Source organism: Echeneis naucrates, chromosome 9 (genome assembly GCF_900963305.1).
Source record: "Echeneis naucrates chromosome 9, fEcheNa1.1, whole genome shotgun sequence".
Taxonomy (NCBI): Eukaryota; Metazoa; Chordata; class Actinopteri; order Carangiformes; family Echeneidae; genus Echeneis; species Echeneis naucrates.
The window spans coordinates 11,652,746-11,676,318 of NC_042519.1; the positions used below are offsets into that span (position 1 = coordinate 11,652,746).

At 42.6% G+C, this 23,573-nt stretch overlaps 1 protein-coding gene across 4 annotated transcripts in view; it reads right to left on the minus strand.

Moving 5' to 3' along the window:
* The window catches only part of pip5k1bb (phosphatidylinositol-4-phosphate 5-kinase, type I, beta b), a 29,370-nt gene that overhangs the window by 4,885 nt on the left and 912 nt on the right, over nucleotides 1-23,573 (minus strand). For 2 of the 4 annotated variants that reach the window (XM_029509744.1, XM_029509745.1), the window contains exons 3-13: nucleotides 14,415-14,513; nucleotides 14,235-14,303; nucleotides 13,612-13,742; nucleotides 11,084-11,201; nucleotides 8,671-8,823; nucleotides 7,840-8,139; nucleotides 2,601-2,803; nucleotides 2,116-2,199; nucleotides 1,164-1,212; nucleotides 955-1,039; nucleotides 57-215 (exon numbers count right to left, since the gene is read on the minus strand). In XM_029509744.1, the coding sequence (XP_029365604.1) occupies nucleotides 57-215; nucleotides 955-1,039; nucleotides 1,164-1,212; nucleotides 2,116-2,199; nucleotides 2,601-2,803; nucleotides 7,840-8,139; nucleotides 8,671-8,823; nucleotides 11,084-11,201; nucleotides 13,612-13,742; nucleotides 14,235-14,303 (1,351 nt within the window). In that variant the 5' untranslated portion in view covers nucleotides 14,415-14,513. Of the gene's footprint in view, nucleotides 1-56; nucleotides 216-954; nucleotides 1,040-1,163; nucleotides 1,213-2,115; nucleotides 2,200-2,600; nucleotides 2,804-7,839; nucleotides 8,140-8,670; nucleotides 8,824-11,083; nucleotides 11,202-13,611; nucleotides 13,743-14,234; nucleotides 14,304-14,414; nucleotides 14,514-18,698; nucleotides 18,858-23,573 lie in introns of all 4 variants that reach the window. The other 2 variants (XM_029509746.1, XM_029509747.1) reach the window with 2 other exon arrangements.

The following is a 23,573-nucleotide window of genomic DNA, read 5'->3' on the forward strand; positions in this document are numbered from 1 at the left end:
TTGACAAGTTGTCACGGTCGGAGTGAGATTCTCTGTGTAGAAAATGCTTTGTGTACCTTGTCCATCCAGACTGGCTAGGCTGTGGGCCCCTCCCAGTCTGTCCCTCCTGTCCTCCCCCTTCCTCTCGTCTGCCTGCGATGAAAGGATCTCCTGAGAGGACGACTTCAGAGCCGGGATGGAATTGCGAGTCCTCTTTGAAGGGGAGAATCGAAGTGCTGCGGAGCAAATTGAAGCACATGAGTCAGGAAAAGAAAGGAAAAAAGGGAAAAAGGAAAACACAAGCAGAAGATGTAAGAGGTGAAGATAACTGGAGGAGATAAAGAAATCCTGACTGAGGTAAAGTTGTTAACTGTTAAAATCCATAACGACATCTACACAGGCGTCCCCCAGGCTGTCCTCGTTCTGCCTCCAAAGCAGGGTGTGCAATGAAAGCGCTTCCTGCCGTCTCTTCTGATGGGACTTGGCAACGGCTATCACCACAACTAAGTCCACAAATAATTGCCTTGGTCATGCTCACTTCCACCGGGGGGGGATTCTGAGTGCTTACATAATATTTGTTATTAAGCCCAAAAACTGCTTTCTGACTTTACCTACAGCCACACTGAGTTAAAGGGTTTAGAGGCTTTGTGGTAAACATGATCAGTCTGCAGTATTTCATCCTAAAACTGCAACGAAGCAAGGAAATCTGCACACTATGACTCGCCTCAAATTCTACAGGAGATACTAGCAGGCTGTAGAAGGGCGAACAATTCAAGGAAGCACTATCGCAGTCTTTCCTTGAGTTCACAGAATATGATCTGATGATGTTGCACTGACACTTAAGTGGCCAGTAACAGACAGTAAAAACTGACCGCAAACTCATTCTCCCACTCGGGCCGAGATTTCCCGCTTTGCACGTCCCATTGCTCCCCCTTTGCCTCTGTTTTTTGGGGGCATGTGGGCCTGCAAACTTACGCTGAGTCTTCCTGAAGACACATGTGGTCATGAACTTGAGGAAGCGGCTGGCGTAAAAGCCGGGCCGGTGCACCGAGACGGAGTCCTGGAGACAGGCAAAAAAAAGAAAGATGCTTTTAATAGCAAGTAGACTGAAAGAGCATGAGTCTGAACAAGAGGCTCATTCATGAAAGCAGCAGCGTCAGATTCGAGCTGAACTATCCACTTACACCATCGTACACCAGGGCTTTCCATGAATGCTCCAACTTTTTAATGAACCTGGGGGGAAAAAGAAGAAACTGTGTAACAGATATATATTTGCTCAGAAGAAACTTCCTCTTCATGCTAGATCGAAGCTGAAACACTTCCCCCTTCTCTCTTGATATAACATTTTCATCATCGTCTAGATGGGTGTGACCACTTTAATCCTAAATTGGGTATTTACTCATTACAAATGAATGATATCGGTCGAACATCTGCTTCATTTAGGTTCTTACTTTGTTAAATTCATTGTGATGTTTCTGTTCTTATGTTCTCATTTATGTTTTTTACGAATGGGGTTGTCTATGTACTACGACTTTATTTTTATATAAAAAGGTGCCATTCAAATGAAATCTGGTTTGATTTGATTAAATTAGACTTTTAGCAGAAAGGCAACTGATTTTGAATGAGAAATAAGGCGGGATCACTTTTGACAAATTGGACCTATTCATCGTTCCTCCGTGACCTGATTTCAGCTCGCCTACTCTGACTCTCTGCTTCTTCCCCGGACAAAGAAAATCAATGCGTAAATGAAGAAGACAGAGCGCTGGACTGACAAGTCTCTGGTCTCTTTAGGAGTGTGGCTGGTAACAGCTTTTAGCTCTCTCCATCAGTGCAGGGAGATAATTCAACATTAAGAGCTTGTCGTAGGGCAAGCAGTGACAGAATGGTGCCGCTCTGTCTGAACTATTTGTGAATAATTCCTCTTCATTTTCTTCTTTATTGGTTATCGGTGAGATATGTGAGCTTCGAGAAACTGAGACGGACAAACTGTATCTGTAGATCACACACACAGATCTAAATGTATTTCATGGCACCAAAAGTCAACAGATTCACTGATAATAAAAAAAACTTTAGTTTTAGTAGTGACTGGACAGAAGGTCTGACAGCAGGTTTATTTAATCTCCTAAAGATCGTTACCTGTATGACTGTAGAATGTCTATGATGCCCAGAAAGATGAGCAGCTTGTCTTCTTTGTGAGTTTTGGCAGGGATGCCACCCATCCTAAAACAGAGATAAAACACACCACCAGTCAGAGTCTAGCAACCGTTCTTCTTCTGTAGGGCTTGAAACGCTGTTCAAATAAAGGCAATAGAGCTCCACACTTTCACGAGTGTTTGTAAAAGAGGCTCTTAAAGTATTTACATTTGTGTGTATTGCTGTAAGTATGCAGAACAGTAGCTGTGTTTGTATTTGTGTAGCTATGGTTATATGAGAGCCTGACTGTGGGCCTGTGTGAGCACTGTTTGACTTTCCTGAGCGAGGTATGAGCATAGTTGTATAACTTTGTCTGTGAGAGAAAAGGTGGAGATTAAGAAACAAAGGCAGAGTGTGTATGCCCAAATATGCGGGCATAATGTGTGTGTGTGTGTGTGTGTGTTCTCCGCCACGCTCAGCTGACTCACGTGTCATCCGTGGTGAGGGCTTCAGCTGCCCTGCCGTCTCCCTGGATGGACTCCATGGCGGTGGAGTAAAGCACCCTCTGACCCACATGTCTCTTGCCATCGCCCCCCGCCTGGCCCGACTCCCCCCCCTCTCTCTGGCTCTGGTCCAGGACGTGCACACCGAGCAGCAGACTGTAGTCCATTATCTTAAAACTCTCCAGGACCTATGATGAAGCAGATTTTTCATGAAACGCCTAAAAAGCCCGTTGGTTATTAACGACCGTGACAGAATATTTTCCATTCTCAATGACCTGCTGAAAGCTGAGGAGATTCATTTCCTGGACTGGATGCTTCACCTCCACCCCCCATCAGTAAATATAATGATGCTGCGAAATGTTTTGAAAAAACTTTTCTCCCACCCAAAACACTTCCATCACCCAAAATGTTTCAGTGAACCAAAGACCAGAGGAAATCTCTGTTTAAACCAGGTTTGAACTAAATAAACACGGTTCCTCCACAGTGAGCCAAGTGTTACACTTTGACCCGACTGAGGAGCCTTTCGCCCAGATTCCCAGAAAGGAAAGCTGTGTGGTGGTGAGACAGGCGGAGAGGGTGGGACGTAAGAGCTGGATCCAGGGAGAACCAGGAACCGGGGTCTTATGACCAGGTGAAATAACACGTTTATCATCAGACACAGTTTCCATTCCAGATCGTAAATAATACATTCATATACTGCACGAGACCAAACATTTCATCAAATCAACCGAGCATTGACGCAGAGAGGCCTGTGTCTGTGACAAAATGTTATGAATCTGACTTAGAACTTTGTCTTATCTGTCTCTAGATCATTTATTTTGGAGGGAGGTCCAAGGGACATTCCAGTTAGTAAGAAGCATCACTGGTGTATAAAGTTACAGTCACACACACACACACACACACACACGCGCGCATACAAACTCACAAACACAAAACAGATTTAATGACCAACTGACACAAACAGTGGAGCTTTTGTCTGAGCGTTGCCTGTTCCATATCAACGATTTGCATCCCTTCACTCGCACTCCCCCAGCCTATTCAAACCACAGCCATTTTGAACAGAGCCACTCGAACCGGGCTGCCTACAGAAGGCCTTTACTGTGTGTGCTGGCCTCAGCGCTCCCAAGCAAACAATCAAACCACCACAGCAGAAAGAAAAGAGCAGCATTGCAATGGCTGTTTGTGCGAAAAGTTTCTTGCTGTTGGTACAGTTAAATGTCGGCGCAATGAATGTGATATTATAATCCTTGGAGGTATAACAGCCGTGTTTGGGTCTGTCCCTTGGGCAACTTGCCCTCTGCTCTCATTTCAAAAACAGCTCATTTTCTTACAGTGAATGAGAATGAGTCTAATCCCAACACTCCTGTAGGATGACAGCTTTGTCACAGCAGCCTCTGATCTTCAGTAAATCCCTGATTTGTTTCTCAGTTTATATTCCACCCTGTAGCATTCCCCCACCCATCCACAGTGCTCGCTGGTGTGGCACGAATACAGTTACCATCACGGGGATGTTTCTAAAGTACCTTTAATTCAAAAAACACAAATTGAATTAAAGACAAATGCCTGTTAAATTTGTTATTTGTTCAGACTTCAATTAATGATAAACATCTCGCAGCACCAGCTTCAACTCGAGCCCAAAGGACGAACACGCCCGACACGACCCAGGACACCCAGGACCAACCAGCAGGAGAATTTAAAACGCAGCAAAAAAGCAGGCAGCTGGAGTTCATGGTTGGTGCACACACAGAAAATTTCATCCATCAGGCCATGATATCATGAATGGAAACATGTATGAAGTAATTCAACAGTATTTCTGAGACCAAAAAAAATTGTTGAATGTTTCATTTCTAAAATGCAAATGATTGCCAGTTCTTTAACTCCTTCCTAACAGTAAACTATTTATCTTTAGCTTAACTACTGAACGGGCAAAACAAAACATGAGGAGACGTCACAAGTGGCTAATGATTTTCATTGTGTACTGACCGTACTTAGTGCACCAAGCATTAATTAATAAGAAAGTGTATTTAATTCTATTGAATATTATCATTAGTTGCAGTCCTCCCCGTGTTTTGAGGTAAAAACAGAGTTGTGCGACTGTGTTTGAGGATCCTGTTGAAGACGTGCTGATTTTCAACCACAAGGTCACAGCCTTGGTCCTGTTCAGCAGACAGTGAGAGAGGCCTTTGTTGTCACGGGCTTATGTGGCCGAGAAGAGGGGAACTATACAGTAAATGGCTGTTCATGATTGGCTACACTAGCTGCTACGCAAAATCATTTTTGTCCTCCCACAAATCACCCAGGCATTCACTGTGAGAGTCCTTATATTTCTGCACTCTTTCATATCTGAAAGTAAACGTCTTAATTTCATTTGGTACGCATTCTCCCCCTAAATGATGAGATTTCTGCTTTCAAACTCGTGCAAAGAATAAAACGGTCTCAGCAGCTTTACATCATCATCAGCATCTTAATGATCATTGTGTTCATCAGACAAACGCTGCTGTCACACTGTCACTGTTGTGACACACTCTGCTGTTTGCGTCGCAAAGAGCCAGCACCAGACCGACATCCCCCTCACTGTACAATAAACCCTCACTGTCTCGCTCTCCGTACAGTAGAGTTCAACATGTATTATTAATGCCTTGTGCTGTTTTGGCATTTTGGGAGTATCACTGGAGCTGCAAAGTAGTGAAGATGGGAGACTGTAAACGGAGAGCAAGCTCTGTGTTTCCCTTCCAGTCTGTCACACAGCAGAAACATCTGAATGCTCGGCTCTTCCAGTCCCGCTCAACTCTGACCTCACACATTCTGAGGACACCATGCTCTAGGAAAATAGTGAATCTTGTTATTTTCAGAGGCTGTATCACATGTCCTTTCACAAGACACCAATCCCCTTCCATTTTTTTCGCTCTCTCCAAGCCCCTCAGCCCCTGTCGCTGAGCTTCTGCTGACCCCTCCTCTGTGTTTTGGTTGGAGGCCTCTCCTAGGGTGACAGGGTTAGCTGCTTACTCATGGAAATGGATAGAGATTCTGCTTAGAGGGCACTTTGCCTCCCGCTCAGGAGGCGAACACAGGAAGTCATGACAATAACAAACTGCAACGCACAAAGTCGCCAACAGCTGCTCATAGTGAGAAACTGTCACTTACATATGTGGGAGCACACACCGCAACGCATACTTTATACATACACATGGCGTGCGGTCAGTATATGTCCAAGGCACATATGGGTCCAATTTTAAATGTGTGTGTGCTACCACGTTAAACATTAAGGAAGCACTGACTTAGCAAGAAAGGAGGATCTCATTCTGGCTGCAATCTGCTTAACATTAAAAAGAAAACAGAGAACATGGAATCCGTCAGCACATTGGTTAATGATGATGAGAAGAGCAGTAGCTTGAGGAGGTAACTTACAATCTGTCTGAATTATGGTATCTCGCACTAAACTAACAAAGAGTCTGTGCTCGTTGTTTACACACCTGGGAGGATACCCTAAAGATACACTTTCCAAAAAGAACGTCACCAAACCACAAATTAGACCGGCAGAACCAGGAAGGTTAGTCAACAGCAAAATAATACTCATGCCATTTTATGTGAAGAGAAGAGAAGAAGAAGGGAAAGCAGAATATAAGCCCAGCATCACACTGTTCATTACTGCTAACTCTGCCCCGCACGCCATCAATCACCATTTGGCAATAAAGCTGTCAAGCCTCTTCTATTCCCACACGCTAAGAACAAAGACATTTAAGCAGACGCTCGTGTAATGGAAGTCATGATGTTGTTAGCTGTACGGTGCCAAGCTTAGTAGCCAGGGCGGGTTGGCCCTGCCCGGCAGGAACAGGGGGGAGGAAGTCTTTTTTCCTGGTCTGTGAGCTTCATCGAACACGGTGATCCATCCAGTTAATCCAGGTCTGATTCCAGGTTGAATATCAGAGCATAGCCCATCTAGTGGGTGTCTGTGGGTGTGCGTGCTACATGAGTGTCCATGGGCAGCTACCGTATACCAAGCAGAACAAACAGGATTACAATACTGAGGCCTTTGGGCTTCTTTTATTGACCACCCACTGTTTGAACAAAGCACCTCAAATCAGTGTCGGGAAGCCACAGTATCCTCAGCCACGTGAAGGGTCGCTGCACATCAGCAACACGTATTCAGTTTCCTGGTGATCCAGCTTATTGTAATTTCAAAATGACTTTAATGTAATGATCTAATGTTTTCCTGATTTGAAAGTGATCCTTAATTTAATAATGTATATTTGAAAATTAATACTCGACTTAGAGAGCTGTGTTAGTTCATGTTTTTAAACCACATGTCTGTTTTTTCAACATAAGATGTGATGGACTCCTGCCCTCGCCCCTGTGTGAGCTGGGATTGGCTCCAGCAGCCAATCCAAGGAAATCCGCAATTCAGCTCTTCTGTTTCTTTTGCTCGTTAAAGCCCCGAGGCATGGTCCTTCTTTATAAATGTGGTCTGCATGCACTTCAGCATAAACGTAAAAAGGATTTTCAACTAATTTTGAGTCCTGATCTGTTCCCAGCAGAGCGTCCCACAGCCTCTGAATAATAAGAGGAAAGAATGTGTACATTTAGATTTGACAACTATTTTGGGATCAAGCTCTGAGTGCCGCACACTACCAGGATCCCATCTTAGTCACATTCAGTGTTTAAAGAGCTGTCATGTATGAAACACAGCAGCACAAAGAAGAAAGAACAAGGCCGGGGGCAAACTCAGAGATTTGAATGAACACACAGTGGAAAGGCGCTGCTGTCCCGTCGGCAAACACGGAACGTTGGAAACTTTTTATTCTTTTCAAAACACTTTGTGTCATTAAATATTTGCCCTTGACTAGTACGCAATGTACAGTTGCATGAGTTGGTATTTAAGCTTCCGTACTTGATTATGAGAATTACAAGTCCAAGACATCCCAAGAGCAGCTCCCTGCAGTCAGTTGACACACGACCTGCTGTCCGTGCAGGGTTTCCAGCATTCAGGTCAAAAATGTTTTACTCGAGGAATGAAGGCTTGACACTGATGGCATTTTTACAGGAAGGTGTCTAATAAATACAAATAGCCCAGACTTCCTTGTTTCCAGCATAACTCGGAAGATTGCTTTCATGGAATGAGCGTGATCTTCCTGCTGTGGGATGATTCAGCAATTTCAACGACTGTCAAATGAACAAACAGGGACAACAAAGAACCGCACACACCAACACGCACATGCACACTTACCCGACAGTCTCTCTGAAGGGTCTTCGTTAGGTTGTTGTATGTCTCTGCGTCAAAGTATAGCCCTTCCTCATGCATGTCCTGAAAGTCCAGGTCTTTATAGGTCGGAGAGGCTTTCTCCCTCTCTTTCCTGGACGCTCGTCTCTTGTAGGTGGATCCCTTCAGGTCATATTTGTAGTGCATTTTAACGGAACGAGGAAGCACATTGTTCATCACCACCAGTCGAATGTTGATGCCTCCGGACTGGATACAGTACAGGCCGTAAAACTTAGGAAGAAGTGTGCGCGGGTTCTGGTTTAAGTTCTGTGAATGAAAAAAGAGCAAGCAGGATAATTGGCACACAAATTCATATATTAATAAGGCAGACACAAGGAAATTTGTGTCAATTTGTGAATGGCCACATATGCAAATTACCCCAAACAGCAGTGTTCATTTAAAAACAAAACAAACAAACTGTAGCTACTTGAATGGCTCCAAAAGCACTTAAATCCCCATTAACCACCATGTTTCCAGCTGGCAATCTTTATGGAACACTCTCATTCAAGTTTTATGAAAGTTAAAGTTTTTGTAATCCACTCAAGCAAGACTGCTCCTCAGAAATCTACAGTCTATATCACAGAGACTGAATCAATCATCATGAAAGGTGTTTCTGGATATAACTGCGCAGCATCCCATAAACTGGGTCGTTTTTTACTGTTATGGTGCCTTATAGTTGGAGCTATTGAGAGCGCTCACTGTATTTCATCAATCCCACCTCAACATCTTCAAATTTAACACCCAACAATCAATTTTCTGACTGGTGGAGTCCTGAGGAAGTGGCATTCAGGGTCTCACCATGTAGTATCCAGGTAGCAATCTCTGGAGAAACTTGGCCTCTTTGTGCTGGACGGTTTTAATAATGAACTCGTCATCGCTGGTTAGGTAGAAGAGGGACCCACTGGCCCCTGGGTTGGCCAGCTCAATCAGAGGCTCATTTACCATGGAGTACTGAAGGAAGAAAACAGAAACGAACCACTTTAACAAGTCACATTCAATAAATTGGAAACGGTTCTTAACGTATAAACTGCTACACATAAAAAAATGAAAACACTATTTAAAGTTTACATGAAAACTATGATTAAGTGGTAATGTTCCACTATAGTTTCTTTGTTTAGGGCTGGAACAAGAAAAAATGGTTTTGAGCTATTTACACTAAGTCCTCTGATACAAAGATCCGGGTTTCTATTCAAATGCTTCTTCTATATGCACAACAGAGAGCGAATCACCCTTCATACATTTAATTACATACAATTAATATGTACTAAATAAATGACCACCTGTTATAAATACTTGCTACTAGATGCATGTAGCCCAATCAGTGAGAGAAATATTGCCGCCAACAGCTATTTTTACAAACTTTCAACAAAGCCTTGCAACCTGGCTGGAGGGATTTGCTTCCGTTCGGCAGGAAAAGGACTGTTGATGCTGAGCATTAATGTTTGGCAACAAGGAAACAAGCTCGCATTTGATGTTCCTATTCATCTTGGGGAATGTTGCAGCCCAATTTAATAATCTTTACAACAACAACAAAACCAGCTCTTTTTGAACTTGATTCTTCAAGTTCAACAAGTATATAAGGCCATTGTTTAAAATATAACTGCACGCTGTCATATTAAGATTTCCTTTAGTTGGAAGGAGTGCCAAGTTTTCCACATAGTTTGGCCACATTTTACCAACACGTAAATGGAGGCAGGTCTCTATCAACATTTGGTTTATTGTTAGACAAACACATTAAATGTAGAAGTGCTAGTTCCATTTCACAGCAGTTGAGCATAATAGGAGCAATTACTGCTTGTGCCTCCATCGTGACAGAGCGATTGAAGTGTGAGGGAGACCTTGTGAGCAGCAGACTGCAGCGTTTTGATGTTAATCAGTGCATTTTGAGACCAAATTTTCAGATGAGAGGAGAACTGGAGGCATCCACTTTCATTCTCCAGACACTCTTCCTCTGATGACCATCTGCAGTTGCTCTGACTTACCAGCAGAAATACATCTGCAAGTGTGTGTGTGTGTGTGTGTGTATGTTGTTTCTCTTTTAATTAGACTCTGCTGTGCATTCTCTGTCTGAGTGAATTCCTCATCACCTCAAGGACATCAATCATGAGCTCATCCTCTAAGCTTCTGTACCATGTGTCATCATCCCTCTAATGCTTTCGATTGACATTTACGCTCTGTCGCTCGTCTCTTTGCCTTTTACTCAAACAGAAACAAAACTAGCATTCAAAAACCAACATGAAGCTGGTGGGTTTTTTTAAGGCTTGGGGGCAGTGGAAAATAGAAAAACGGTTTCATAACAAAATAAAGGCCAAATGAGATTATAGAAAATCTCTTTTCTGGTCCAAGCAAGAAGCACACGGGTCGTTACAGAAATTAATATGGGAACAAGGTATGGTCTGGTGATTAGCAAATTAAATAATCAAACAGGATAGTATGTAGCAGCATAAAAAAAAGCTTTTTATAATTTAAATGCATTGTGAATGACTGCAGACAGCCAGTGCTATAAGAAGAATATTTTTGCAGACACATATACACACACACACAAAAAACATATTTTATGAAAGTGCTCCTGTCACAAAGCTTTTAACAAAATACACTCTCGTTTTTGTTTCTTTTTCTCTGTGTGTGTTTGTGTCTTTGCTTCTGCTGGGAAATCACAAAATCCTCTGCTCCACCTCCTCCCTAACCCTAACCCTTTCACCTCTAGGAGCTGGTTAAAGCCGTTTAATGAGGGCATGCTCCGTTAACTCAGTTATTACTTTCAATATCGCCACCGCCCCAATGTTGTGCCTTGACTTTGTCCTCCCGTCCTGTCTTTCTGCTGCACAGACCCACCTACTACTCACACCAGGTTCTGTCATGATTAAAAAATACATAAAGGTGGAAGATTAGCAGTTAGTTAATAGGAAGTAATAACAGTCTCCAATTTCCAATCCATCCATTATCTGTATTCAGTAGGGTCACGGGGAGCTGGAGTCTATTCCAGCAGATGTTGGGTGAGTGCATGGTTCACCCTGGGCAGGTCGCCACTTCATCATAGGGCTGACTTACAGAGGCAAAGAACCATTCAGGCAAACTCAGGCAAGAACGCCACACTCCACACAGATAGGCGTGAGGGCTAGGAATCCAACCCTGAACCTTCTTGCTTGTAATCATATACATATGAATCAGTAAATTACCACCTAGTACCACTGAAGCTTGCTTGTCTTACCAGGTAGTCATCTGGCTTGATGCCGAACAGGTCCCTGAAGTAGCGGAAGGCCAGTGGGGCATAGGTCTTGAAGCGGAAGTCAGGATAGTGATGTGCTGGGGTCAAGTTGCTACCCTCACTGGTTTGTGTGATGAATAACCGGGAGGCAAAAAGAACACATAAGTACATTAGATACAGTAATCCAATTAAAATAAAGAGCATACCAAAAATTACATCAGTAAAACAAATCAGTTTCATTTTCACAAACCAGCAGCTGCAGCAGGGGGAAAGTGAACCTGAACACAACTGAACACTGAACCTCAGTGCCCGAGCATGTGGGCTATTGGCTTCTGGCAAGAGGATCAGAGGAACCTGTAATGTGCTCCACCCTACAGCCTCAGTAAACACATGGGAACCTCAGGTTCACTGGTTTCGTTGTGAAAACTGGCCTAGATAGTGAGTTTGTTAGACACTGAGGATGGCTCCAGTTACTGGGGCTTAACAATACCCAACAACACACGAGCCTTTAGTCTGAAGGGGAGAAACAGAAGAACAAAATGATTAAAAAAAAAAAAAAAAAAACTAAGCAAAACACAAAATAACCCAAAATTTTTTCTTTTGTTTGATTGGATAATGACAAGTTAATGGGCTGTGACAAAGACTGATCCTGTTTTACAAGTAGCCTAACCTGAGTCCCTGGAGAACACCGTGACACCGGAGTAAGCATGTCTAACTAGGTTAGAGTGAATCAGCAATTCAGTCTTCCATTGAATGAACTCGCGCTCACCCTCAATCTATAAGAAGTAGGTTAATAACAGTTTTTGTTTTCCAGGGCACCTTCAAATCTGGTTAATAGTTTGAGGACTTGGATGGTTTTCTGGGTAAAGAGGTTATTTTGTTGTTGTTTTGTTTCGGTGCTGTAGTTAGACTGTCTGGCCCTGATGTGTAACACGATACCTGTGATTACTCTACAATGAAATCTTACTGGGGCAACAGCGACACAGTCCAAAAAGGTAATGTGCAACTCAAATGGAAACCATTTCATATACAAAGGCACCTGGAAAAGTGTCTTTCAATCTAATCAACAAGCCATCTGTGTGCACATCTGCCTGTGAAAACAAGATGGTTGCCATCAAGATATATGAAGTGAAAAAGAAAACAAAAAAGTGTATGTGTGTATGTGGGAGTCACAGTGATCTGCGACATCGCCAGCCATCCAAAAGTAGACTGACAGGACAAATAACAGTGGAAAAACCTCCAGAGAGGAGCTAGAAGCGGAGGAAGAGGGGTGAGACAGAGGAAGGCAATAAGTGCATCTGAGAGCCATCTCCATCACTCAGCCACTCTCTGAGGATATTCTGTCAGCTAAAAGAAAGAGAGGGATTTGTGTGCCATTACAAATCAGCATAAAGGGGCCATGGTTGTCATAGATACAGATATAAAACGTGAACGTATTTGCTTACGCTCATGCTGATTGTATTTTGTTTTTTTGTAGAATTAATTGCATATTTTTTTATTTTTCATTTCAGTGAAAAGATGGGCCTAAGGACTTTAACTTCCATTTCATTTCTACATTATGTGAAAGGGCTTAAGATCAGTTGTAGTCCGGCTCATGTACCATCTTAAGCTTTGTGCGTGACAGTATAAACAAGCTACAGCAGGTTTTTTTAAACGTCATCATGACACTAAAACCAAGAGTAATGTTTGGCTGTTGCTGAGGAGCGCCGAGGCTGGTTTGAATAAACCACATTGAGTTTACATATCCTGATGCTGCATCTCAAAGGCAAACCGTAAAGTATTTCCTGGTAGGACTCTTAATGACCTGAATCGGAAAACCCATCACAGTGCACAGTCATATAGTCATATATGACTGTGCACTGTAATGAATGTGTGAATACATGAGTCACACTTTCAAGGAACTTCTTGGTCTGTTCTTCATTATATAAAATGTGATGTAGTTGCAAAGACACCCTGAGATGACAGAGCAGCCACACACTGACATATGTTTTGCACTGTGGCAGTAAGAGGCACACAATAAGCTGATTTCTCAATTCTTGGCTGGATAATCCACCAGAATAGTTTTATCCCTGCATCGTGATTTAGACCAGCAAAATTCACCTCACTGACAAATGATGACGGTGGCAGTTTGCGGTAGCAGCAGTAATTTGTTTGGACTGGATAATTTGCCACTTTCCAATGCGCGTGATTAATAATAGATTGAAATGTTTTTAATATAAGACCCAGACACATAATGAACAGGCAGACAGACAAAGTGTTAGCCTTATGTTGCTTTCCATTCATTGACTTTGCAGCATTGGGAAATTGCTGTGGCCAAAGCGCAGCCTGTTACCTACGCATAAGCAGCTCTCTGATTCACACGCAGATGAATAACTTCAAGTTTATGTAAAAGTCAAGCTGTTAGTGTATGAACCATCGCTACACAAACATCTTACACAATGAACCTTCGGAGGATCTATACATAGCAGAAGGCATTTGGCTGTGTACAGAAGCGCTTGAGCATGTGTCTATCGTCACTACACAGAACCGACCTGGGAAGAAAGACACTCTCCACCACATAGAAGTCTTGCATAAGCACGTCTCTGTCAGGCTTGGAGGTGAGGTTTCCCACTGTGTAACCGATACCGAGCTGAATGGACCCCTTCAAGGCTGATGATGTGGTCTAGATGGGAAGATGGAGGAGAAAACGTCACATTGGTCTGGCTCTTGCAGCTCCTGGTCACTGCTTTCCCTATTTCTTCCACTCTTTAGCTTCACTATAGTATTAACACGGAGCGTTTACTACATTGTACAATTTTCAGCCGTCATTTTCACACAAACATGTCCAACAGCACAAAGAAACAGCTCATACCTTACCGCCACCGCAAAAAGACCTTTGACCAGTTTTTAGCCATCATGAACGGCGGCAGCTACTGTGGAGCCTCGTAATGCTGCCATCAGTGGTGAAAGTTTTATTTATTTATTTATTTTTTTTTTTGTTTGCTTGTTTTTTGTGCTTTAGAAGGACATATATAAAAACTTGTGACTCACAAGGAAAGGCCTTTTGGATTAGTTAGCATTTCAGAATAGATGTTAATGGGGCCACCTTTGTTGTAATGACTAAAATAACAACAAACACCCACTTGGATTTTGGATGAGCAGTGTGAGTTTTTACCTTCTTATATGTTTTCTCTCTGCTCATGTTCCAAGGCCGACCCATCCCATTTTCTGTTGTGGTTGACATCTGAAACACACGCAAACAAACTGACTGTAAGAGAGCTTACAGAATCTTGTTACTTGTTTCATAGCATACAATAAAATCCCATTTGCTGAAGAGTTCAGACCATAAACGTGCCTTGCTTAAAGGAAAGCTCTGTCAGACAAACAGCAATCAGGGCGACATTCCGCGACTGTCAGGTTGAGTCATTCAGCGTTTTGGGCCTGTCACAGGATCCTATGTAAAAGAACAGATGCAGAAAGTATGTGTCACACAATAATAAAACGCTTAGACAAAAAAACAATTCTCCAAGTCTTGCTGCTTCAAAGTTGAGATATTACAAGCTGAGGAGAATGTGAACATATCCATCCGCTGAGAGTCCTTAATTAACTGTGCTACACTTGTGCGTCGTTCATCGTAATGCTGGCACATTCCACTCCTCTTAGGGGAGGCACCTTTCTCTCGCAGCTTTACTTTGACAGTCACATATGACTCACGTATGATGTGTAAATGCATATGTGTACAGGTAATAACAATCCAACTACTTCCTATTACAGACTTGTCTATGAAAAACAAGACTAACCTGCCTGTTATTTCAGTTCTCACAAATGTAGATAGTGAGCAGGCAAATGGATTTTCTTTCGCCATTTTTCCTTCCATAACTCGGGGCTTATGAGTGTGTGGGATAAATGGCCCCTCATAAAAGAGCAATGTGTACCACAGAGGTGAAAACCTGGCACTGTGCAGCTTATAGCACAACTAAGTCATTACTGAGCAACAAAAACAGTCTGTCTCATTTCCCCATATGAATTTTACGGTAAGCTCTCCCCCTCTCTGGTTGTTTTTAGCAGAGTTCCTCCCTCATCTTTTTGTAAAAATAAGGCAGAGTGACATCAATAAATCAATAACTGTGGCATAACTATGCCTCAGGAAAAATGGGGACGCTGACAGGGAAGTTAGGAGGGAAAGTCCAATATAGAAACACTGGCAAAACTGGGACTTTGTGTGATAAGCTCCGGCCTGCAGTCACTCTGCCACCTGCATATAAATGCACCTGCAGGTCTCGGTGCTGCACAACACCGTCTTGCGTCATCGCTGCTTCCAGCCTAACGTCCTCCTCTCACCTGCTCTCTGACCAGCAATTACTGTATATCTCAGTCATATCAGACTCTATTGTACTGAGACGGCAACCTCTCATCAATAGAACACTGTTATCATCAGCTGTTGAAAAAAACGAACAAAACAAAACTATGGTACCATTTTTATCAATAAAATCACTAGATATGTGGAACTTGTTTAAAAATAGTATCCAAAAGGAAAGCTGTATCTTCAGATGAATAATGTTCACAGCCACAGATATTAGAAGTATGTAGCAAACAATGAGCCCTTCAGACTGGGCCTCTATCTGTGCACCTGCCCTTCTGTTGCTATCTGGCACAAAGACAACAAGACTCAACTCATTGTGGCTCAGAGCACATCTCCCAACTACATCTTTCTGTATCGTGGTGTCTCATCCTTCGTCATTTGGTCACACACAGGTCTTCGTGTTTGCTGTGTATGTTTGTATAAACAGGAGTTCCAGGAACGCTGTTCACATTCACACAAAAATTCTGATCATCAGTTATGTGTTGTTAGCAGTGAATCCGAATCTGAACCTGAATAATGATGTTTTGATCCACCTGAGCCATGTGTGGTGTCTCTGAAACTGAGGAATGTTAACAAGCCCTCAAGCTGGCCGGTCTGGCTCAGCCATGCCCTGGCTGTCAACGTGCTAAATGGGATTGTTTGGATCTCTCTCTCTCTCCCTCTTCCCCCTTCCCTCCCCCTTTCTCTCTCACCTGACCCCACAACCCAGCCGGTGCTTTTCCAGAACAGTCCAGGAAAGGCCGGCAGCTGCAGTGAACAACAGCACGTCTATTATTGTTCACCTCAATAAAGAAAGGCAGACAGACAGACACAGATAAAAATGATGAATGGCTATCCGTCCAAGTCTTACCACTGTCACACAGTCCAATTTCAAATACCTTGGACATACAGGACCACATGTACTGTATATTGTCTTACTACACACTGTATGTAAAACAATACCTTGTGTGATATAAATACAAAATGGATAGTGGATACTTTGTGGTCTGGATAACAACCAAATGTGTAAAGTGATACAACTGATCAATAAAAAGGACACTCTGTACTTGAATGTCTAATGTGAGTGAAAACATTTAGCTCAGACAGACGCAGCAGCTGCCCAACAAGACAAAATTGACAGGGTCAGCAACCAGTTTTGGTCAACAGAGTACTTTGCATTCACCTAATCTTTCTGCTTAGGAATCGCTATTAGACTCCTGTATGTAGACTTAGTATCCTAAGGTAGGATACTATGTAAATAAACTTAACTTAGCTTTGCTGTCTTGCTGAACAATTTTCTTCCAACTCGTCAGCACACCCTTGTCAGAAGCTCTACCACCCTTCAAACAAACATACTTGAGCCTAGATCAAACACTGGCTCATACCATATCTGCTCCACATTTTCAGAGATATTGCCAAGGGTATCCATCAGCCCCCGTGGAAGTCAAATAGCCTCTCTTTAGCCAAGCAGTCCTGGCAGTGAAAATGTGTTGCTGGGTTCAGACATGGGCCGTCTGTTATGATAGAAATGCAAATTCAAATACATCTGAACTGTCTGGAACTCTTAGAAGTGGCGACATTATCTCACTGACTACGTAGGAGTCCTCAATATAATGAAGGGAGGAATCAATCAACACTACCAGTCATATGGCTCGTCTTGCAAAATGTAAAAATCACTTATCTCTATCTATGTTGTACTACTCTAGTTCTTTAAGACAGCAAACAGCAATTCTCACTAAGGAGCTTTTTCAGATGTTCATATGCAGACATCAAGGCTGAGAGGTGCTCAGTCAAGGTGACCCGTGCAGTTTCTATCACCAGGACATGGATACTACATACAGGCTCCCACTTGCTTCAGTCCTCAGATACTATTGGATTACTGCAGCAGATTGGAGAGGTAATGGGGAATCAATGCAGAGCACTGGAGACTGGACTGCTGGTTTTTTATGACCTTCACAAGCACAGACTGTTGGATAAGCACAGATATCTGGATTTGGGTGAACATAATCAAGAAGATGCATGGGGAGTCAACTTAACTCGGCTCCTTAGTGGATCAGCTTCATCAGCTCAACTGCTCTGATCCATGGCTATGGCGCAGGCAAACTCAGCCCAAGCAAAAATGAACTCATAAAACATGTTTGCTCGCAGTGTTGTTATTGCTATTTAATCAAACCCTTTTTCTACCTCGACAATAGTGCACAACAGGACCATATGCAGTCTGATAAACTACACTGATACAAATATGTACACCCTCAAAATAATAAAAACCTCATTAGTATCAAAGCCCATTGCTGTATAATGTGAATCATGCAGCTGGGAAATCAGAGCTCCCTGTCACAATGAGCAGAAATGATCAGCATACACAATAAGACGCACACTACCTTAAAAACCTTCAGCTCCAGTGCCTGGGTTCTGTTGGTATTTCAAGAATAGGTTTTATTGGCAGAAAAATAGTGAGGCAGGGAGGGGAGTAGACACTGTTCGGTGGAGGGCAGACAGAGAGAGATGGGATAACACTGTCTCTGTATATCTGCTCATCAATTTCAAAAACACAGGCTGAGCTAAAAATTCAGATGCTCAGCTTTGGTTCCACTCATTTAAAAGAAACCGCCTCAGAAAAAGCGCACACAGAGCAAACACAAAACAATGCACATGCAGCTTTCAAAATGTACTCATACACTCATATATACAGGTTGTGCCCCAGCCACAAATCTCATGACACGCACAAACCCTCCCCAGGTAAAGCTGTGAGACATCAGCATGGAATTATCTTGGATTGTTCTTGGTGCGCTCTGTTCCATATTTCCCCGTATCCTCTGGAGATGTTTGTTTTCATCCTCCCACTGAGGGACAAGCTGTGCTGCAGCTTCGGAACATTGTTTGTCCACACCGTTCATACACAATGCAGCACTGCAGAGATAGCAGAGAGATGTGTGCGCGTGGAGAATATATGAGAAAACAAGTCTAAATATCTTCAGACATGACAGATGATCATGATAGATTGGTTGCACTGAGAACAAATAGATTTCCGCCACAATATTGTTCAACAGTACCAGATGTCAAGCTTCATTGAACGCAGTGAAAGTTTTTTCCCCTGCAGGACAGAAAAGGAAGGAATCAGTGGCAGTACATATTGAGAAGCTCCACAGAAGGAGAATGCATATATTTAATTTCAGAATATGACAAGAATACAAGAAGCCTGAGGAGGGGACTCGGCCTGTGCGTTTGTAATTCAGAGAGCATCTCACTCTAGTTCCCGCTTGCATGAGAAGCAGTGAGGAAGAGGAGGACACTCACAGTTCTCATGATGTGATGACACAAAGATGATGAGATGGACTTGTCCATACTGATGAAGCAGAGCTCAGCTTGGCTCCGCCCTGCCCTGGAGTCCAAAGGTCCCCTCACTCTTCTTTAAGGCAGAAGGGTGACAGCCAGGTTTATTGCCTATGCATTTCTCTGTGGACACAGCTGACTGTTAATTATTCTCATAAGTGCCCAGCAGAGGGGTTAGCCAGTGTAGTTCCCAGCCTTTATTGATATGAGGTTACAAGCAGGTTTCATGTTGCCAACTTTCCGCATTCTTGAACTATTTTCACCCACTTAGTTGTCTTCACTCACTCCTCCGTGTCTTGCAATCATACAGTTTAATTTTGTCAACTCTCCTTCCTGCTCGGACCCGAGGGTGCCCCAGGTAGGCAGGAAAGTGGGAGTGGGATATGGTGGGAGGGGAAGGAGATGGTTAGCAGGGCCAAAACAACAACAAGCAACAACAAACATCACAACCTCCAAATAATCTGAATTCCTGCGAGGCTGCCAACCTGTCGCTCTGCCAGCAGCCAGCAGCCAACCGATCGCTACACAGAGGACAGCAACTACCAGCCAATCAAAGCTACAGGCCTCCTTTGGGAGATGTTTTTTCACCCTCTCAAACGCTATTGCTGACGTGCTGCAGGGCCAAGGAGGCATGAACTACCCTTTGGAGGTCATTAAGATCAAAGTGATAACACTGGGGAAATTCTACAATCAGATTCAGACACTGCAAAGTAAATTGCGGCCATTTTAAGTAAACCGTGATGCTGCCATTTGTAGACAATCTTTGTAGCATTAACATCATAGCTCTTTAGAAACATGCAATCAGGAATTTGTCATTGCAAGACAAACCACTTTGTTGAATGTGTGTCAAATTACATGAAGTGCAGTGAAAGTGGAACATCAACATCATCATCACTCAGATAGTCTGACTTTGTATTCTCTAGACGAAGTCTTGCTGTAATAATACTCCTAAAAACAGTCCCACTGTACCCAGCGAGAAAGTATATTCTCAGTTATATTGTTACTGCTACAAATTTGTAACACAGCAGAAAAGCACTAGAGCCTCCTTTTTTTCTTTTTTTTTAAATCCCAGACTCGTGCTGCCCCAAAACTGGTCAGGAGCCATGTGTCTTAATACAGCAGCTTTCAGTTCGTGTGCCCATGACTAAATGGCAGAACTAAGTTCAGATGCGAATTTGGTGGACTACCCCTTTAATTATTCATTTGACTTTTTCTCACTTGGGAGCATGAAACCAGGAAACACTAGTGGATCATTGCCATGAAAACATGTACTTTCTTGACACTGTGGCCTGCCAGTAAAGCCCGAACACGTCATACATTAGCACTATAATCCTCAGGGAACGAATATCTCATCATCTATTGTCACGCCATTTCTGAAAGTCCTTTCCATGCCTTTTCATGCTGAGAAAGCCAATGCAGACTTCACCAATATTTTTAGATAAGCATGAAGATATCCACGTAACGGTACCCACACTTTAAAATGTAGAAACAAATCACATAGACACAAGGTAACAGGCTGTGACTCAATATTAGAGTGATGATTGTCATTTACGCGCTGTGGGAAGCTAGCTTTTAAATCAGGGTGAACATTGATCTCAGTGCAAATAATAAAACAGAGTTAATTGTAAAGGCCTGACTGATTTGTGGTGGCTATCAGCAGCACTGTACGCGGTATGTGCTGACATGAGCGCGGCCTGGCTGACGAACAAGCACAATGAAACAGATAACAGAGAGAGAGAGCCCCATGCTTAAGTAGAGGTGCTACACATATGACCGGAGATGTGGAAGCTGAACCTCATCAGAAAGACGATGTGGGTCATTCATACAACGACCATCGAAAAAGCCCAGTACTGCAAATGATACAGTGGTTAACTGGCCATTAACTCCAGTTTTAATGGGTAATGAAATATTTAGTGCATCTAGTAAAACTTACCAAACATGCTAATCAATGCCTTTATAGATTTACATGGCTAAGATTATCTTATCCTGTATTTATCAGTGTCGGTGTCTATGTAACAAGAAAGGTTAATTCCAGAAATACCAAAGAATTTAAAAAGGTCTCATGTTCTATTTGATCATAAATCTCTAATCACTACAATTACAACTGAGGGGTTACATTTGAAATTCAAAATCTAAATTGTGGACTTTGTAATGCCATGGTTGAGAATGGAATACATTTGGCTTTCCCTGGTATGACATTCCATAGTTAGTAATTGATTAACCAATACAGTACAAGATTAATCTATTAAAATCTAACAAGCCTCAAAGTCCTTCCATCCAATCCATATACTTACCAAAAATATGTTTGCTTTTATATTCTCTTACAAGATAATGTTGAAATGGTGCTTAATAACCCAAAATGCGCACTTCTGGCAACAATACAAACAATACCATTGAGCTTCCACTTTGGTTGGGACGTACATGAGCACTTCGGCCCAGAGTATGTGTCGTGGGAAGAACGGTCACACTAAACAGACAGTGAGGTGCAAGATTTCATAATCAGAACACTGGGGCCTTTTTTTCTTCTATCAGATTGTTATCTTACATGTAACTGGACTCAGCAGGGTGACCCTCCCCTGCGTGTGGACCTGAAGCACATTGGTCAGTCAGACCATTATCAGGAATGAGACAAAGTGAGCTGGGAACTACTGTTCAGGGCACTGATTTACGTAACTGTCTTAATAAGCCTCGTATGCCTGTTATTTTGGTCCTATCACTACTGGGATCCCATGGCACAGTATGAGAACAGCACACAGAGTGCTCTTTGACCCAAAATCACAAGACATGACTTAAAAAAAAACGTAAAGTTGTTCATTTTCGTGCTACCTCTTCAAAGGAGAATTTAAAAAAAACAAAAAAAACAGATGTTAGTTTCAAAACATGGCCTTTTGCCAGTGTAACTGATTACAATGAATGTCACTGTCACAATCTCATTACTGAACTAAGAATCAAGATGAATCCACCACATTAAAAGCCCAACAGAAGAAAAGCGCAGAGAGTCACAAAATAAAATTGATGTGATGTGTCTTGACCAGGTTTTGGCTCAGCTGTGCTGTGGCACTTGTGCTGCTACTCAGATGGAAAATATTACATAATTATCAGATGCTGCTCACTCTAAAAACCAACATATTGGTTGAAGGGAAGTGCACAGTGAGCCATAAGAGCTCAGGTGTTATTCTCAAAGAGAGAGCACAGGGATTTGCATGGACCATTTCCCTTTCAAACATCCTCTGCGCCAAAACTGACCAATGCGGCCCAGGCTGGACCAATTCCACTGCCTCCCAGTCAAATCAGGAAGATCATAAAGGAAACCACAGGCTCATATTCATGTGGGACAATTTTGCCATTGTCCTAAATTCTGACTGGAAGCCAAGCAGATTTGCATGATTATTCTCTTACCACAAGTGCAAAGACATTTAGATTCAGATTACTGACAGTCTATGAAACTCATTTTCCAAGGAACAGTCCAAAGATATTCAAAAATGTATTGTATCTCCATCAGCTGCTTTAGCATGCAGATACATAGGATTATTGGAAGGCAGGATCAGACCCAGGACAGAGCACCTCATACTTCATCTCACTTCATCACACTTACAGCGGGGGATGCTGGAGGCAATCCCAGCTCACATTGGACAGGTCGCCAGTCCATCACAGGGCCAACATACAGAGATTGACAGAGACTAACAATCACTCACATACACACTCAGACATACAGTTAAGAGTCACCAGTTAGCCCAAACATGATTTCTTTGGGCGGTGGGAGGAAACCCACGCAGGCACAGGGAGAACATGCAAGCACAGAAAGGCCCCAGGCCGAGAACCAAACCTGAGACCTTCTTATTGTGTAGAAACACCACTGACCACAATGTCGCTGCGCTGACTTCCATACTTCAGCCAGAAGAAGAAGGAAAAAAAAAACAAAACAAAAAACATAATGTACCGAAATTCTTTCGTCATAACATCAAGGCAGCAATACTGTACTCTGTCAGAAACACAATCAGAAATTTGGCTACTCAAATATGTGTTTTGTCAATGATATAATGTCATACAAACACAATGTTACCGCCTCACCTGCCCCTGAACAATAATACATTTCTCACATTGCACCTATCAAGTGATTTCACAGTCACAGTCCACTGGATCTTGTGGTGGCGTGATGGGTCAGGCTGGAAGAGTCATAAAGAGCCCGAGTGCCAAGTGGCAGGTGGAGAAATGTAGCAGCTCACTGTAAAGAGCGATGTTAATGTGACAGATGCCCACCCAGTAAATGAGAGGCTGGCCAGAGGAGCTTCTAATGATGCACCTTTTTCTAATTATTATTATTATTTTTACATTTCAAACATGTAAAAGAGAATGAGAAAGCATTGTTTAAAAAAAAAAAAAAGACAAATATCAATTGGAAAAAAACAAACAAACAAAAAATATTAGTCATCATCCACACTGTTACCTGAAATCATAACAATCATCACAATACTGAAATTTCACCTGGTTTACAGCACAGTGAGTCCGAGAGACTTCACAGCTGTTCCAATTTTTAGGCTTACAAAAGGTGAAACAGAGGCGTCTCCGCTCATCCACACCAAGAGTTTCAGTCCAAGTACACATCTCTGTAAATGACTCTGCCTTATATTGTATTACACAACCTTCAACGTGCTTCCCTCACTTCCCATCAAACTAGTCAGACTTCCAGTTTCGCACGAAATGTTACAGTCATGTAAACAAAAACAACAAACACTAGTGATTGTCCAATAACTGGCTGTAGATCAGTCTTTAACTGAACTGTAGCAGCAACAAGGGTTTAAGCTTAAATTTCAAATGAGCCAAAACCCTGAACACCCC